Source organism: Dermacentor albipictus, chromosome 4 (assembly GCF_038994185.2).
Source record: "Dermacentor albipictus isolate Rhodes 1998 colony chromosome 4, USDA_Dalb.pri_finalv2, whole genome shotgun sequence".
NCBI classification, from domain to species: domain Eukaryota; kingdom Metazoa; phylum Arthropoda; class Arachnida; order Ixodida; family Ixodidae; genus Dermacentor; species Dermacentor albipictus.
Genome location: NC_091824.1, coordinates 17,165,748 through 17,181,847, shown reverse-complemented (window position 1 = coordinate 17,181,847; position 16,100 = coordinate 17,165,748). Strand labels below are relative to the sequence as shown.

Sequence of the window (16,100 nt, the reverse complement as noted above, 5' to 3'; positions counted from 1 at the left end):
TCCTGTCGTAATAGAATTTGGCGTTCTTTTGAGCTAGTGCCATGTTCTTTCCGACTAGTTCTTGGGTTGCGCTTAGCCGTTACAGTAAATTTAGCACGTATTCCACCACGGTTGGACTCTCCCCTCTTTCCTCCCACATCTCTCGTAACATTCTCAGTGGAGAACGGAGTGTCCTCCCATACACTAGTTCTGCTGGTGAGAACCCTGTCGCTTCATGTGGAACCGTTCGCAAAGCAAACAAAGTTGCCGGCAGACAGTTCTCCCAGTCCTCCTTGTGCTCGTAACAGAGCGCACGCAAAACTCGCTTAAGCACCGAATGCCACCTCTCTACACTGTTTGACTGAGGGTGATAGACAGAACTGTGTATTAACTTTACCCCGCACTTTTGCAAGAATGTGGAAGTCAGTGCGCTCGTGAATACTGACCCTTGATCTGCCTGAATTTCGGCTGGAAACACAACTCGTGCAAACACTGTCAAAAGCGCGTCTACTACTTCGGTGGAGCTGAGCTCTTTCAAAGGGATTGCTTCTGGAAACTTGGTGGCCGGACACAGCATGGTAAACAAGTACCTGTAGCCTGATTTTGTTTTTGGAAGAGGCCCTACCGTGTCTATTACAAGTCGTCTGAAAGGCTCTGTTATTAAGGGCACTACCTTCAGTGGAGCTTTCCAAGTCTCTCCTGGTTTACCAGAACGCTGGCAGGCGTCGCATGATCTTACAAAGTTTTCTACATCTTTGAAACAGCCAGGCCAGTAGTATTCCATAAGCAATCTTTCCTTTGATTTGTTTATGCCTAGGTGGCCGGACCACCCATTTCCATGACAAAGACTCAAAAGGTCCTCCCTATACTTAGTAGGTATGACTAACTGATCTAAAATCCTACCCTTTCGATCTCTGTAATGCCGATACAACAATCCTCCTTTCTCATGTATCGTTACGTTGCGCCTAGCAATGCCTTCTTTAGCTGTGTCACGTAATTTAGCTAAGCTCTCATCATTCTTTTGCTCAGCTGCCAGTGACTCTCTATCCACGCGTAAGAGTTGATCAAAGTTCTTTGAGGCCGGTGATAATAACGACCCTGTCTCGCTTGTGAGCGCGTCTGCATGCTCTTCCTGCAGGCTAGAACTCTGACACTCTAGTGCTACGCTCTCATTGAGCTGGTCAACTGGCAGGCTCTCCTCAACTGTTCTTTTGTCCCTCGGGCCTAGCTCGGATTCGGGTATTGAAGCTATCCCCTTTTCTGCTTCAGCTGCAGGAGCTTGAGCATTTTCAGCCGAAAGCGCCGCGATCTTACGAGCTTGGCCTCTGGTCAATGCCTGTACTATGCCCTCTCCCAGTTTGAGCCCTCTGTCACGCAGTAACTGATTCGAACGATTCGAAAAGATGTAGGGATACTGCAGTGACAAAAATTTGGAAACTGCAGCCTCAGTCTCTAGCTCCCCGAATGGTCCACTGATTTTGACTTTGGCCATGGGCAGGCACACGCTGTGTTCTTCTACAACCTGTTTTATCCATGCTACTTCTCCGGTGAAGTCCTCTACCATCACGTAAGACGGATGGACAATGTCCAGCGTGGCGGCACTGTCTCTTAGCACTCGGCATGGTTTTCCATTAACTTGCAGGTTGTGGAGATACGGACTTAAAAGTTCCATATTCTCATCTTTTTCCTCCACGTAGGAAAAAACTACGCTAGACTTCTCGCAGTTTACAGCTATATGTCCCAGTTTGTGGCATTTGTAACAGCGAATTGGTCTAACAGATTCGAATTTTCTTTTCTGTTCTTTTTGTGCGGTTTCTCCGTTAAGTTTCTCCTCGCTCTTTTCTGCGGGCTTTTCCGCCAGGTCTACAGGCTCTGATCGTCTAGTTTGCGCACCCTTTTTGAACGGAAATGGTTTCCGCGGTCCATTTCGACCGTCCCAGTTTCCCTCCTCGGCGTTCAACTTTCTACGGGTTGCGTACTCTTCGGCTAATTCAGCCGCCCTTTCCACAGTGTTTACATTACCTCTGTCTTGCACCCACAGTTTCACAGCTTGGGGGATGGTTTTGTAAAACTGCTCTAGACACATGCATTCAATGATCATGTCTCTGCTGTCGTACGCTTCCGCGCTTTTAAGCCACTCGACTAGGTTGGCCTTTAAGCTATATGCAAACTCCGGATAGCCCTCGCTATCTTTCTTGCCTGTGCTCCTAAACCTTTGCCGAAAAGCTTCGGCTGAAAGGCGGTATTTCTTCAGGAGACTAGCCTTAACTTTTGCATAATCATATGCATCCTGCACACTCAGTCTGGCGATTACTTCCGCCGCCTCACACGGCAACATAGACAGCAACCGCTGTGGCCATGTACTCGGGCCGAAGTTCATCTTCTCGCAAGTCCTTTCAAAATTGCTTAGGAACAAGCCTATGTCGGTCCCGACCTCAAATGGCTTTAATAGCCTGTCCATGCGGTACGATTCTGCCTCACTTGATCGTCCCAGAGCGCCTTCACTTCCTTGAGACAACTCCAAACGTTTGCTTTCAAGTTCAAGTTGCATTTTCCTTAACTGAAACTCGCGATCTTTATCGCGTTCCTCTCTCTCTTGCTTTTCTCTGTCCCTTTCTTCTCTTTCTCGGTCCCGTTCTTCTCTTTCTCTTTCCCGTTTCTCTCTCTTTTTGAGAAGTTCCAATCCCATTTCAATATCTTGCTCACTGGCCTGATTGGAAATTAGCTCCAATAATTCCGATTTGAGCATTTCCTTGCGTACATCTAGGCCCAGTTCCTCACCAACAATCAACAACTCCTCTCTCAGCAATGTCCTCAACTCCATGACTGCTGCTTTACTGCCTTGATTCTGCTCTCTAAATCTAGCTAGGAAAACACAACCTAGCTAACACACAACAATCTAGCTTCCCTACTGTTCTAAACAGAACAACCACAAAATGAAGCCTAGAGAGTCAAAGCAAAAACCAAGCACTCACCGCAGATACAGCACCATGTCACAAAGTCCATCTCACCGTTGTCAGCCAGTTGTCAGGATTGGGGGCTCAATCCCATCGTCCGTGGTCCTTTGCCAAGATTGGAGTACGGCATGAATTCGAAGGTAGCTGGCCCATGCCGTCGTCCAACTTATTTACGCTGAGATCGTTGATGAAGTGAAGAACTGCTTCTCATCGAGAACGAGGAAAAGGGTTTATTTACAGAAATTAACTCAGTCTAACATGACTGCTTGAGAAAAAGAGTATTAGTCCAACAGGACTGCATGAGAGAAGTGAACCAGTCTAACATGACTGCTCAAGAGAAGTGTGTGTTCAGCATTCGCACAACCACAGTTTTTATACACTCGATCCGCCGTTCCTACGACGCGGCGACTGTTCGTTTACACATCACCAACTCGCAGCTACTCTGAAGATCAGTTTACGTACACAAAGGCAACCGCGCTCTGTACACAGAGGCAACCGCGCGGGGTGCCGTTCCGGGAAACTATCGTTGCCGATCGAGCGTCGCTCATTGTTCCGTGCCACTCCGAACCGTGAGAAGCACAAAAATACGTCGTCCCCACGGCGGCTTGTCCAGGCATGTCAAATCAGCTCCGCGTTGGGGAACTCTGGAATCATTGTCCACGCACCGAACTCGTCCCGTCACAATGTCGAAGGGGCTGGAGGAAGGCGGCGGATTCCAGCGCAAAGGCCGCTTCTCTGAACGCCTCCCAGCTGCAGCGACGGAGATGGAGAGGTGCGCGTCTTGCACCCCTTGTCGTAATCGGGTGGCAAGGTGGCAATCTTGTTGCGCAACTCGCCATTCTTGACAAGGGGCACTTTACAATCGCGCTTTTGATCGACTCCCTCCTGTTGTAGACCTCCCTGCAGTGCCACATTGCTAAACAACCCATAGCTGCACATCAAGGATAAGCTTTCAAAGCTGAAGCCACCGTTGCGCACAAGAACGAAGAGGATATCACCTTCTCTTGGCTGGCGGGACTATATGTGCGTAACTACTGTCGGGCGCTGCTTGTATTCCATGAGCTAATTTTCGATCTGCGATGTCCGGAATGATATTCAGGAGACCGCATTAAATTGACAACTAACTCTTATTTTATTAATCAGCTGCTGCTATGTAACACCGTTATTTTCTACTGTACTGCCGACTAGGAACTGGGGCTGGCCGTCCCGGTGGATTCTCTGGTCTTCGCCCTCCCATTCCCCATTCCTCGAGCGGGGTGCCGGGTCAAAGCGCGTTGCTGTGGAGGCCGCACGCATGAGCCTTCGCTTGTATGCCGTTTCTTCGTCTGTAAAGGCTCCACCAGTTAGTATGCAATACAACCCTTGCTTACATGTTGGGTTCTTTTCAATATTTGTGTTCATGCTCACCTTTGGCCTACTGCGCTTTCAGGTTTAGGGTAAATCGAAGGTAGCATTCTGAATACCGGTCTGTTTTCGCTCTTTCCCGCCATTTTCACCGCATTCGCCCAACCCTCGCTTTGACCGCTGCATAGGCTTTTCGCGAATGGGGACGTACGAGCTATAGCATAAACGCTGCCATAAGGCAGCAGTTACAGCCCTGACGAAGACAAGCCCCCCTCTTCGGAAAGTTGGCTCCATGCTAAGCTTATCCTTTTTTGATCAGTGATGTGCGCTTCATATGTGGTCTTCAACATTGTCTTGTTTGTGTTTTTTCTTTCGTGGCGTCTTTAGTTCTGTATGTTTAAAAGGTTCACGTAACGATTGACTTTGTGGCATTTCTTTTTTATTTCAACGGATGGATTTTCATAGGGCATATTACTTAAATAAATGAATGCGGTCTTTCTTAGTAGCTGCATAAATGGCCTGTAGAACTTATTGTACATAATTAACTGTTCGTAATTTGTGGACTGGTCTGTCAGTATCCCGGAAGCTCTAAGCATTTCTTCGCCTGCTGTCTTTGTCCCTGGACACAACTTTGTTGCTTTTGAAATTATCGAAAATATAAGGACATTTTCTTCCATTTCACGCCAAGGCAACAGAAAATCCTAAAATTACCAAGACCAATGCAATAAAAGCTTAGGTAGCATGGTGGTTTATTGTGTCAGACGGCGGTCACAATCATACGCACGAGACACTGTAATGACTGGAAAGAGATCAACCAGTATTTAATACTGTTTTCCCTTCTGATTTTAAGGCAAAAGTTAACATATTAAGACAGGCGGTTTGAGACATGCAACAGTTGCAGAAGTTCCCCAACATTGCGAGGGTGTTTAGGTCTCCTGTTTGTTGCTAAAACATCTCCGTGATTGTCAGCGTCTCCTTCTTTTTTTATTTCTAAGGGACGAAAGTATATACAGGAGCGTTTGCCACCGTATGCTGACGATGGTTGCACATTTCACCTAATTACTGATAAAAATAAACACAAAATATTGTCGTGATGGACAATTAGCTTTGGTGCTTGACACAGATATTTAAAAAATAGCAGAAGCCTTCACTGTAGCCTAGTGGTCCATCCAGTACATCACAGGCTGTTCATTTTCAAGAGAGGCCTGAAAAAATTATGTTTCGCCGCTGTATTTTTTTTCTTTTTCTTGGAAAATGTGTCAATCGCGACACCTGTCCAGAGTTTATGAAAAGAAATTTCTCAGGGCCATATAATATGCGTTGACTATGCTTAACGTTAAACAAGTAGAAAAGCACACAAACAAAGGAACCTGTGGTTCATTCATAACCCCTATATATGCCGGACGTCAGTCAGTGAGCTACTTACACGAAGTAGATTTTCGCTGCCTGTCGTAGAAAGAAAGCGCGCTTGGTGCCTAAGGCTTTTTTTTTTTTGCTAATCAATGATCATTTCAATATCTATGCCTCTGTCATTCTACAGTATTCTTTCGATTATGCCACATGGAAACTACCCGTTAATACGCTAACATAAATAAATAAATTGCTCTAAGAACTGAATTTTCCCTAGAACTCTTCTGATTAGAGTAATCTTGCAAATTATGTTTATTCCTTCAAATTCAACTCATTTGTTCTTATGTTGCGTTTTGTATTGATGTAAAATTTTATTGCAGCTTCAGTTCTTGTTCTCTTCCAAAATCTTTTATGGACTCACCGTGCTATGATCTTGTGGTCGCACAGAATGAATGAATGAATGAATGGCCATTTACGCCGGAACCAAATTACATAATGGCACAGCTCATTAAAAACAAACAAAAACATGGAATCAATCTGAGAGTACGTCCCGAAACAGCATGCTCCGGAAAAATCTAGCACGTCGCCACTTCCAAAATATTTCCAACATGCGCGGCAATTTGGCCGAAGGATTCGTTTTTCAGGTTGTGGTGCTCATTTGGTTCAACACGACGACCACGCCAGGTCGATTACAAAAAATTTGCTGATGCACTTGCCGTCTCTGAAATTCTCCTAACGTGATGTGCCGTGGTGTTACTTTCAGTTCTTTTTTTTCTGTCTTTGTTTCCTTTCTTGGTGAGGAGGTGGTCTCGACAAGCGCATCATTGCCCCACTAATGCATGCATCCCGAGTTACCGCTTCTCGAAGCCCCGGCAGGTCGAATTATGTGGCGCGTCCGGCGCATTAGATCGCCTCACTGTGACCAATTCGATCAGGGAGCATAGTTATGTTGGATGTATCACGTCACGCTTTCGCTCCTCAGCTCGTGACCGTGTTCGGCATTATCGCCACTTACCATTCCTTCGAACTCCGTGGGTGTCGTCAGAATTGGGCTGCACGAAGAGACTGATGAGGACATTCGCTTCCGGAACCTGTAATAGAGACGTAAGACGAGCTCGATGGCACAGCGGATTGGATAGCGCGATTTCATGCGCGTTGCCAGGCCACAACGAGTATTCAGTCCGAGTAAAATTCTGGTCCTTGCAGGTTGGCGGTGCATGCAAGTAGCACGAATAGCTGCTTCACTAGAGGCGCACAATTATTTGTACTTATTTGTACGAATTTTACTTTATGATTGCAAAAGTTTGCACCTTGTCCCATTGTTTACTACGCATAAAACTGTATTCTGTATCTAACGATAGTGTGCTGCGTTCATGTTGCCGTTGCTGCATGCTCTGCGTGTCTGCGTTCGACGGGCGCTCGCGTCGCGTATACTGCAGAGCACATCTGCCTTTTGCCTTCGTATCTGAGACCCTGCCTGAAATAAATAAGAATTATTATTATTATTATTATTATTATTATTATTATTATTATTATTATTATTATTATTATTATTATTATTATTATTATTATTATTATTATTATTATTATTATTATATGAACAGATGCGACGCCCCCTCCTTTAGTTCCTCCCTATCGGCAGCTTCTTAGGTATACACAAGAGCACTGTAACTACACTAGTACAGAGAGTACTCAGACGACAGTGGAGAATTATGAGACCATGTGCGATTCGAGTGTGTCGGTTTGCAAATGTGCGTGGAAGCCATAAAGTAAAGAAGGGCTGTCCTAAGATGACACCTGGGGACCTTGGGATTAAATAAGCGTAATTTCACTCCAGCTGGCAGTCGCTCTAGCTCCCGAACTGTTTGCGTATCAGAACGACAACGTTAATTTGTACTTCAACATGCTGCGCTAAAACATGCAGAGCGTGCAGGACTCTGTCTGCTGGCGCGCTCCGGTAGGTGGACGATGGTGCTTGGTTTGGCGCCAGTGTATCTTCATTTCTAGCTTCTTTCGCTTGGATGTATTCTCGTACTAATCCGAAGAAATGTGCCCCCCCCCCTTAATTTTTTTAAACTGGTTCGTCTGTATAATGCATTATGCCTGATTAACAGCAGGCATGTTGTTGAAAATTCATAAGCTGAGGATTGTTTAACATGTGAAATGGCAAATTAGTTCAGCGAAATCCCGCAAGGTAGCTTTGTAGCTCCGCGCTACCAACGGGTGGATGACAATCGTTCTGTTTATTTTAACGGTAAAACAACCTGTTGACGTTTGAGGGTTTCATGTGTCCAAAAGAAAGCAAATTAAGTGGAACACAGATTCAAAGGGCAAATTCCTTTTTGTATACAGTCACCGAGAGCTGATTTCCGTAAATGTCACGATATTTTGTTATGCGGAAAGTCTCGGATATTTCTCATGCTTTCCTTTTTTTTTGCCATACATGTATTTTCAGAACGCTGCTGCAACTTGCGAGGTCTGCCTATATTGACATGTGTCTGCCATACTGCGTTTCATGACCCTCTGACTTTCTTTATGTTCCTACATATTGTCACGAGAGGAAAAGCCAGTCACTCAGTTCTAAGCGAACGGCCGTTTACAGTTCGTTTTCGCAGCAGCTACCACGCACACTTCTTCTTCCTCGACAGCTAGCGTAACTAGCGCGTGCCATTACCCCTCCCTCAAAAAAAAAAACAAAAAAAAACAAATAAATAAATAAACAAATAAAGTTAGGGAGATGTTAAATGCCACAAGGAAAAAAATAAAAGAAATGAGAAAGACAACGGACGAGACGACAGGGGCCGAATCACAAAGTTTGTGGATCAGAGTCAGCGCGAATGGTAGGGCTTCATCCTGGTAACGTGAACAATGTCAGAGGAACGTGGTCTACGGGAGTGGTGCGAACTGTCGGCTGGAATAACTTCGTAGTTGACAGGACTTAGACGACGCAAAACTATGTAGGGTCCAAAGTATCGGCGCAATAATTTTTCTGACCGGCCTCTTTGACGTATAGGGGTCCAAACCCATACAAGATCTCCCGGGTTGTATGTGACGTCTCGATGACATATGTTGTATCGACGAGCATCTTGACGTTGTCGGGATAGAATTCGTTGCCGCGCAAGGTGCCGCGCTGCTTCGGCACGCTGAACAAAGGCGTCTGTATCTGGTGCGGTATGTTGCGACGAAGTTGGTAGGAGCATCACGTCGAGCATAGTGGTGACGTCGCGTCCGTAGACCAGACGAAAAGGAGGAAACCCGGTGGTTTCTTGTAGGGCAGTGTTGTACGCGAATGTCACATACGGGAGCAGTTCGTCCCAATTTTTATGGTCCGTGGCAACATACATGGAAAGCATATCCGCAATCGTTTTGTTGAGACGCTCAGTTAAACCGTTAGTCTGCGGGTGATACGCAGTTGCCGTACGGTGCGTTGTCCCGCTCAGCTGCAGGATATTTCGGACCAACTGGGCAGTGAAGGCCGTACCACGGTCTGTGATGACGACAGCGGGAGCACCATGTCGAAGGACGATATTTTTGATGAAGAAGTTAGCAACATCTGAAGCAGTAGCTCGCTGAACGGCTTGTGTTTCGCAGTATCGAGTGAGGTAATCGGTGGCGACGACGATCCAGCGGTTATCAGCCGAAGACTTGGGAAATGGGCCGAGTAAATCCATCCCGACTTGTTCAAAAGGTGAGCAAGGAGGTCGGACAGGCTGAAGCAGACCGGCTGGTTTCAGAGGTGGAACTTTGCGACGCTGGCAATCTCGACAACTTCTGACGTACTGCTTCACGGTTTTTGTGAGTTTTGGCCAATAGTACTTCTGCTTGATCCTCGCGAGAGTACGCGTGAAACCAAGATGCCCAGACGTTGGTTCATCGTGGCATGCACGTATAACGTCGTCGCGGAGAGTAGCGGGAACAACGAGCAGGAAAGCGGTTGCCGTAGGGTGAAAGTTCCGCTTGTATAGGATGTCGCCACGGAGGCAGAAAGATGACAAGTGACGCGCGAACTGCCGTGGGGGTTGTGGGCGGCTTCCTTCAAGGTATTCAATCAAGGGCTGGAGCTCGGAATCTTGGCGTTGTTGTTGAGCAAGGTTTAAAGACGGAAGAGTACAAAGAAAACCCGAATCGTTGTCAGTATCTAGTGGTGCGGGTTCGACGGGGGCTCGAGAGAGACAGTCGGCGTCAGTGTGTTTCTGGCCAGACTTATAGACGATGGTCACATCAAATTCCTGCAACCGAAGGCTCCATCTTGCGAGACGGCCTGAAGGATCTTTGAGATTCGCCAGCCAGCAGAGAGAGTGGTGGTCGCTGACGACACGGAAGGGGCGTCCGTACAGGTATGGGCGGAACTTCTGGAGAGACCATATGACTGCCAGACATTCTTTTTCAGTGGCTGAGTAGTTTTTTTCAGCAGCAGACAAGGTTCGGCTGGCATACGCAATAACGCGCTCAACACCAGCTTGAAACTGTACGAGTGTCGCTCCGAGACCAACGTTACTAGCATCAGTATGCACTTCTGTGTCAGCCTCGGTGTCAAAGTGACCAAGGATCGGTGGTGTCTGTAGACGTTGCTGAAGGTCGTGGAAGGCGTCGGATTGTGCCGGGCCCCAAACGAATGTGACGTCGTTCTTGATGAGTCGTTGCAAAGGTTCGGCAATTTCACAAAAATTGGGTACAAAACGGCGGTAATACGCGCAAAGCCCTAAAAAGCGGCGGACATCGTGTTGTGTCCTCGGTATCGGGAACAGAGCGACTGCCATGGCTTTGTCAGGGTCAGGGCGCACACCGGTGCTGCTGACAATATGACCTAGAAATTTGAGCTCCTCGTAGCCGAAGTGACATTTTTCGGGCTTCAGGGAGAGGCCGGCGGTGCGGATAGCTTGAAGAACCGCCTCAAGCCGGTGGATGTGTTGTTCAAACGTGGTGGAAAAAACAACTACATCGTCTAAGTAGACTAAACACGAGTTCCACTTGAGGTCAGATAAAACTGTGTCCATCATGCGTTGAAATGTGGCCGGAGCGGAACACAATCCAAAAGGGAGGACCTTAAATTGATAGAGACCGTCGGGTGTTATAAACGCCGTTTTTTCCTGGTCCCGTTCGTCAACTTCAATTTGCCAGTACCCACTACGCAGATCCATTGAAGAAAAGTAACGGGCATGTCGCAGGCGATCCAAGGAGTCGTCAATTCGAGGAAGTGGGTAAACGTCTTTTTTCGTGACCTTGTTCAGTTTGCGGTAATCGACACAGAAGCGTAGTGAACCATCTTTCTTTTTAACTAATACAACAGGTGAAGACCAAGGACTTGTCGATGGTTGAATGACATCATCGTCGAGCATTTGTTTAACTTGATGACGAATAGCATCCTGTTCTCTTTGCGACACGCGATAAGCGTGTTGGCGAACAGGTTGGACGGTCGGTTCAGTGATGATTCTGTGTTTGATTAAAGGAGTCTGTTTGACCTTCGACGTGGTGGCGAAACAGTCGCTAAATGACGATAGCAGAGTGAGGAGCCTCTGCTTCTCATTTTGGTCTAGCTGTGGGTTGACGTTGATGTGACTGGTCAAGTCCACATCGCTGGGTTCCGGAATCGAGATTGTCGTTACCGAAGCACAGGCGTTGGAATCGGCCACCGTTTCAAAGTAGGCCATGGTGGTATGCCTCGCAAAGTGCTTGTATTCGCCACTGAAGTTGGTAACTAGAATCGTGGTTTGCCTATGTTGGAGCTCTACGAGACCTCGTGCGACGCCGACTTCGCGATCCAGCAATATGGCGAGGTTACCTTCGGCAATGCCTATTCCTAGTTGTTCTTGGGGGCATTCAACGAGGACGAAGATGCTACTTCGAGGCGGTAACGTCACGCAGTCATCGACCACGCGTAAAGCCGCGCGGTGATGTTCATCCTCCACACTCTAATCCGAAGAAACGTAGTTAGAAAAAGTCACGAACAAGTCACGAAGGTTAATGATCGCCCCATACTCCTGGAGAAAATCCATGCCCAGTATAACTAGTCGAGAACACTTGGGCAGCACAAGGAAAGACGCTACGAAAGTCGAAGTAGAAATTGCAAGTGTGGCGGTGCATCGTCCAATGGGTGACACGAGGTGTCCTCCGGCCGTAATCAGATGTGGGCCGTCCCACGCTGTCAGCACCTTGCGTAGCCGAGTGGCCAGTGAGGCACTCATAACCGAGTAGTCAGCTCCCGTATCGACAAGTGCAGTTACCGGATAACCGTCGAGTGAAGGAGTAATAGCAGCAGAAGTTCTTTTTGCAGTTTCGAAGGAAGGCGTCAGCGGTATGTCGCGAGGGGGTGGCGTCGGCGGAGGATATTTTACGGTTCGCATGACAGCGGCCTCACCCCCGGAGGTCGCCGTTTTCAGTTTCCCCGGCGCGGGCTTCCACCGTTGACTCCAGCGGAATCAAAGGCGGGTCGAGCACGGTTTGGTGACGCGTACCGACGAGGTGAAGGCGACCGTGACTGTCTTCGCTGTTGGGCAGGAGGAAGCCGGTTACTTTCTAGGTATTGCTCGATGTCGTGCGGGCGTTCGCCATAGCGCGGGCAACGGGCGTCCGGATGGTATCCCCGCAGACCAATCCGTCGGTACTGGCAGTCGCGATACATGTGACCAGCCTCCCCGCAGCGATAGCACAACGGACTGTTGTCGGGGGCGCGCCATACTGTAGATTTGCGCGGACCAGGATGAAAAGGTGCTTGCGGATTCGCGCGGTGGATCGGACTTGGGGAGCGTCGAGAAATCCCAGCAGGCGGCTGCGAAAAACGGCCCGTCGACGGCGCGGAAGCCCGAAGAGCATCCGCGTACGAGAACGTGGGAGGTTCGGGTCGTGTTGGTGGCGAGGGATGAACCACTTTGGCGATTTCTTCCCGAATGACATCCGTAAGAACCCGGCACTGGGAGGTGCCGGAGCTGATGCATAGGACTTCTGCAGTTCTTCTCGAACTATTTGTCGTATTAGCTCGGTAAGGGACTCCCTGTCATCATTTGCAGGTACGAGAGAGCATGCAGCAGTCATGGTGGTCTGGCGTTCATACTGCGAGAGCCGCTGCCGAAGCATACGTTCCATGACTGTTGCCTCACGAATGAACTGAGAGACTGTTGTAGGAGGATTGCGCACGAGGCCCGCGAAAAGCTGTTCTTTTACGCCTCGCATTAACAGACGCACCTTCTTGTCTTCTGGCATTAGTGGATCGGCCCGACGGAACAATCGCGTCATGTCTTCGACGAACATGGCGACGGTTTCGTTTGGCATTTGGAACCTCGAAGACAGTGCCTGTTCGGCTCTTTCTTTCCTTTCGGGAGTGCTGAAGGCTTCGCAAAGCAGTCGGTAAAACTCCTGCCAGCTGGTAAACGAGGCTTCGTGGTTTTCGTACCATACTCTCGCCGCGTCTAAAAGGGAAAAGTAGACGTTCTTCAACTTACGGCGATCGTCCCAGTCGTTAAAGGCGGCGACCCGGTTGAAATGGTCTAACCAGTCTTCAACGTCCTCAAAGGCGTCGCCATGGAACGGGTTAGGCGTGCGAGGCGCGTTGAGAATGCATGGTACGGCAGCATTTGGGATCCCCTCGGTTTGGCTTGCGGTAGTTGTTGACATCTTCCTCACGGAGCTTGCCAGGGGGCTGTATTGCGGTGGAAGACCTTGGAGGCGACGGCTGCTTCGATAGATTTCTGCCGTCCCCGAGGTACTGGCGTCGGTAGCTTCTGGTTGAGGACCCGTAGGCATACGATGGATGCGTACCCCGCACCTCCACCAGTTTGTCACGAGAGGAAAAGCCAGTCACTCAGTTCTAAGCGAACGGCCGTTTACAGTTCGTTTTCGCAGCAGCTACCACGCACACTTCTTCTTCCTTCACAGCTAGCGTAACTAGCGCGTGCCAATATGTTCTTTGATGAATAACACTGAGTTCACAGTCAGCGCTTTTGTTATACCCCTGCCATACGGACAGCCTTAACTGTGGTTAAGCTAACTACGGTTATGGCTAACCACGGTTACCGCTAGCTACACGTGCCAGACATAACCACAGTTAGTCCCCTAGCCATGGTTATCGCAAACCGAATTTGGCAACCTTAGTTTCTCCTCGTAAAACCAGAGCCCGACAACATGGCGGACGCCATGGCAGTGAGCGAAGCGTCGTCGAAAATGTCGAGCCGAAAGCGTATTAACTGGCCAGACGCGACAACGCGGACACTAACACGCGTTTGACAAGACAAGCTCAGTGCATAGCGCTCCAACACGCGCAATGCTCGCACATGCGCCAGAATTCTGGATGAAGTGAACGCCGGAGTGCCACAAGGTGAAGGACCTTGTGACATGCAGCAGCTGCGGCTGAAAATGGAGAAACTGAGCAAGCGCTATGGGCAAGCACTGAGGCCGTTCTGGCGACGTATGTGACCATAAATTAATTGCCTGCATTGCAGCGGAAGCGGGTGGTGTGTGCTAGGCCTCCGACTCTCGGCAATGACAGCGCTGCGTGGGGAGCTCTCCTAGCGTCCATACATGGAGTACCACGTTTTGCTGAATTCGCAACATGCTTTTGCTTTTGCTGAATGTTCATAACTTCCGCTGCTGCCGTGACTGCGTTGCATCTAAACGTGAGCCTATTTGCGCAGTTTACTGGGTGATGCACACCGGTGGCTTCGGCGTTCGAGAGTTGGCGAGCTACTTTTTACAGTTAATACCTGCAACATTTTAGCCGCCAAAGTTTCCTTGCAAGGAGCTATGGCAAATTTTTATTCGCCGTGGTGTTCAACATGCCATCCTGAAACAAACTTGTGCGAGCTGCTATCCTTTTGTACTCTCAATGAAGCTCGACACCCCTCACGTTTGGCGCTTTAGAATGACAGGTTGGTGTAGCGAGAGACTAATAAAAATACCGCTTCTTAAGAGAGTTATAACAGGGCAGTAATGCAAGGGGGAAAAGTAATGTGATATATTGATGTTGATAAACACTGAAATTTAGAACTTCAGTGTTATTGTTATGAGTGGAAACATTATTCTTCGTACTGTCAACCACATGTAAAAAAGAAAAAAAACTTACGTGCAGGAATGTGTTGTGAAAATATCTTAGGTATACAAAAAAAAACCCATTGCAATAATTTCAAATTGAATCCAGTGCTACGTATCTTTTTCTCCAGCAAGGAAAGGCTGCTCTGCACAAGTCGAGGAGCTGGCGCCTCAAAATGGCCTTATTACTGGCTGCTACACATCCTTCTGGGATCACTGCGGTGAATGGTGATCTTCTGGTCGAAGAAAACATTGTGGTAATGTTCAATGCATAGGTGGATGACAGGACTATTATTGCCTCGGTTTTGAAAGACAGTGCAAACACTTGGATGCAGCAAGTGAAAAAAATACTAGCAAGTTGTGCGTGTAGGCATTAGTCCAAATTTTTATAAAGGTGCGTAGAACAAGGGAGGCGCACTGCATGTCGTCTTGTTTTCCTTTAGAAGTGCAGACTAGTTCATGTATTAGGTGTAAGGTGATATCAAATACAAAGGGCAGTTAGCAAGACTGCAAAGCATTTGAGCACTTGCAACTTGCTACCTTACAACCTGCACTTTGTCAAACAGTCACGTGCGTACATCAAGCCCTTCTTGAAATAGTAAAGATCAGTATTACAGTTACATAGTCTTCTTCAGTTATCTGCTTCGTGTGCTTCACAACAGTAAATGCATGCAAGCTTCAAATAAACAGGGGAGCATAAAATATTTATCACTATAGTAATATCTGGCCGACAACCGATCGACGACAGTTAAGTCACACCATAGCTACAAACCATGCACGCATAGCATGCACGACTGTTTCACAAGCGCGGTTTTCCCAGTGTGTGTTTAGTCGCAAGGTAACACTTCTATTCTTTAGTCTTGCTCTCTGCCTGTGGATCACAACAAAACTGCTTCCTTCCGTCACCTTATCCCTCGCTGCAACATGTCAACCAAAACATTAATGAAGACCAAACAGAGAGGAACGTACAGAATCATTTTTATTTATGCCTATTCATCAACTTTGAAAAATATGAATTACTCTGTGTGCTATCTCTTCATAGTAAGCGCTGTAAACGCGATGTAAGGACTTAGGTGTCCTCCAACCACGGTTACATTCTTTTTTCGCATAAGAGACACCTGTGTGGTTGTGTGTGATGTTCGCGTGCTTCTATACCATACGTAGCTATTTTAGTAGGTACAGCTACAAGATGTTCAGAAAACAAGCCAAGGTATATAGCTGAAAAAAAAGCAGTTATTATTCTTTCCTTAGCAAAATTTCACACGCCTTCTCAAAAACGATCATTCTTTCTTCTATATAAATGATGCATGCAATCTAAGTCATTTTCTTCTCAACCATTAGCAGGACGATTTAGTTACTTTACAGAGTGATATTCTTAATTATACTTTGTTGATAGTATTTCCTTCGTTGTTCATAACATGGTCCTTGACTGAGCAAAGGACATTCCTT

General features: G+C 47.5%; 1 protein-coding gene across 5 annotated transcripts in view; it reads right to left on the bottom strand.

The window, feature by feature from the left end:
- The window catches only part of LOC135917235 (beta-1,3-galactosyltransferase 4-like), a 256,520-nt gene that overhangs the window by 162,149 nt on the left and 78,271 nt on the right, over window positions 1–16,100 (bottom strand). For 4 of the 5 annotated variants that reach the window (XR_011513822.1, XM_070536839.1, XM_070536838.1 and 1 more), the window contains exon 2: window positions 6,646–6,721. Coding sequence is in view for 3 of the 5 variants with exons in the window: in XM_070536839.1 (XP_070392940.1) it covers window positions 6,646–6,721 (76 nt within the window). In the remaining 2 variants the exon portion in view is untranslated. Of the gene's footprint in view, window positions 1–5,298; window positions 5,486–6,645; window positions 6,722–16,100 lie in introns of those variants that run through there. The other variant, XR_011513821.1, reaches the window with a different exon arrangement.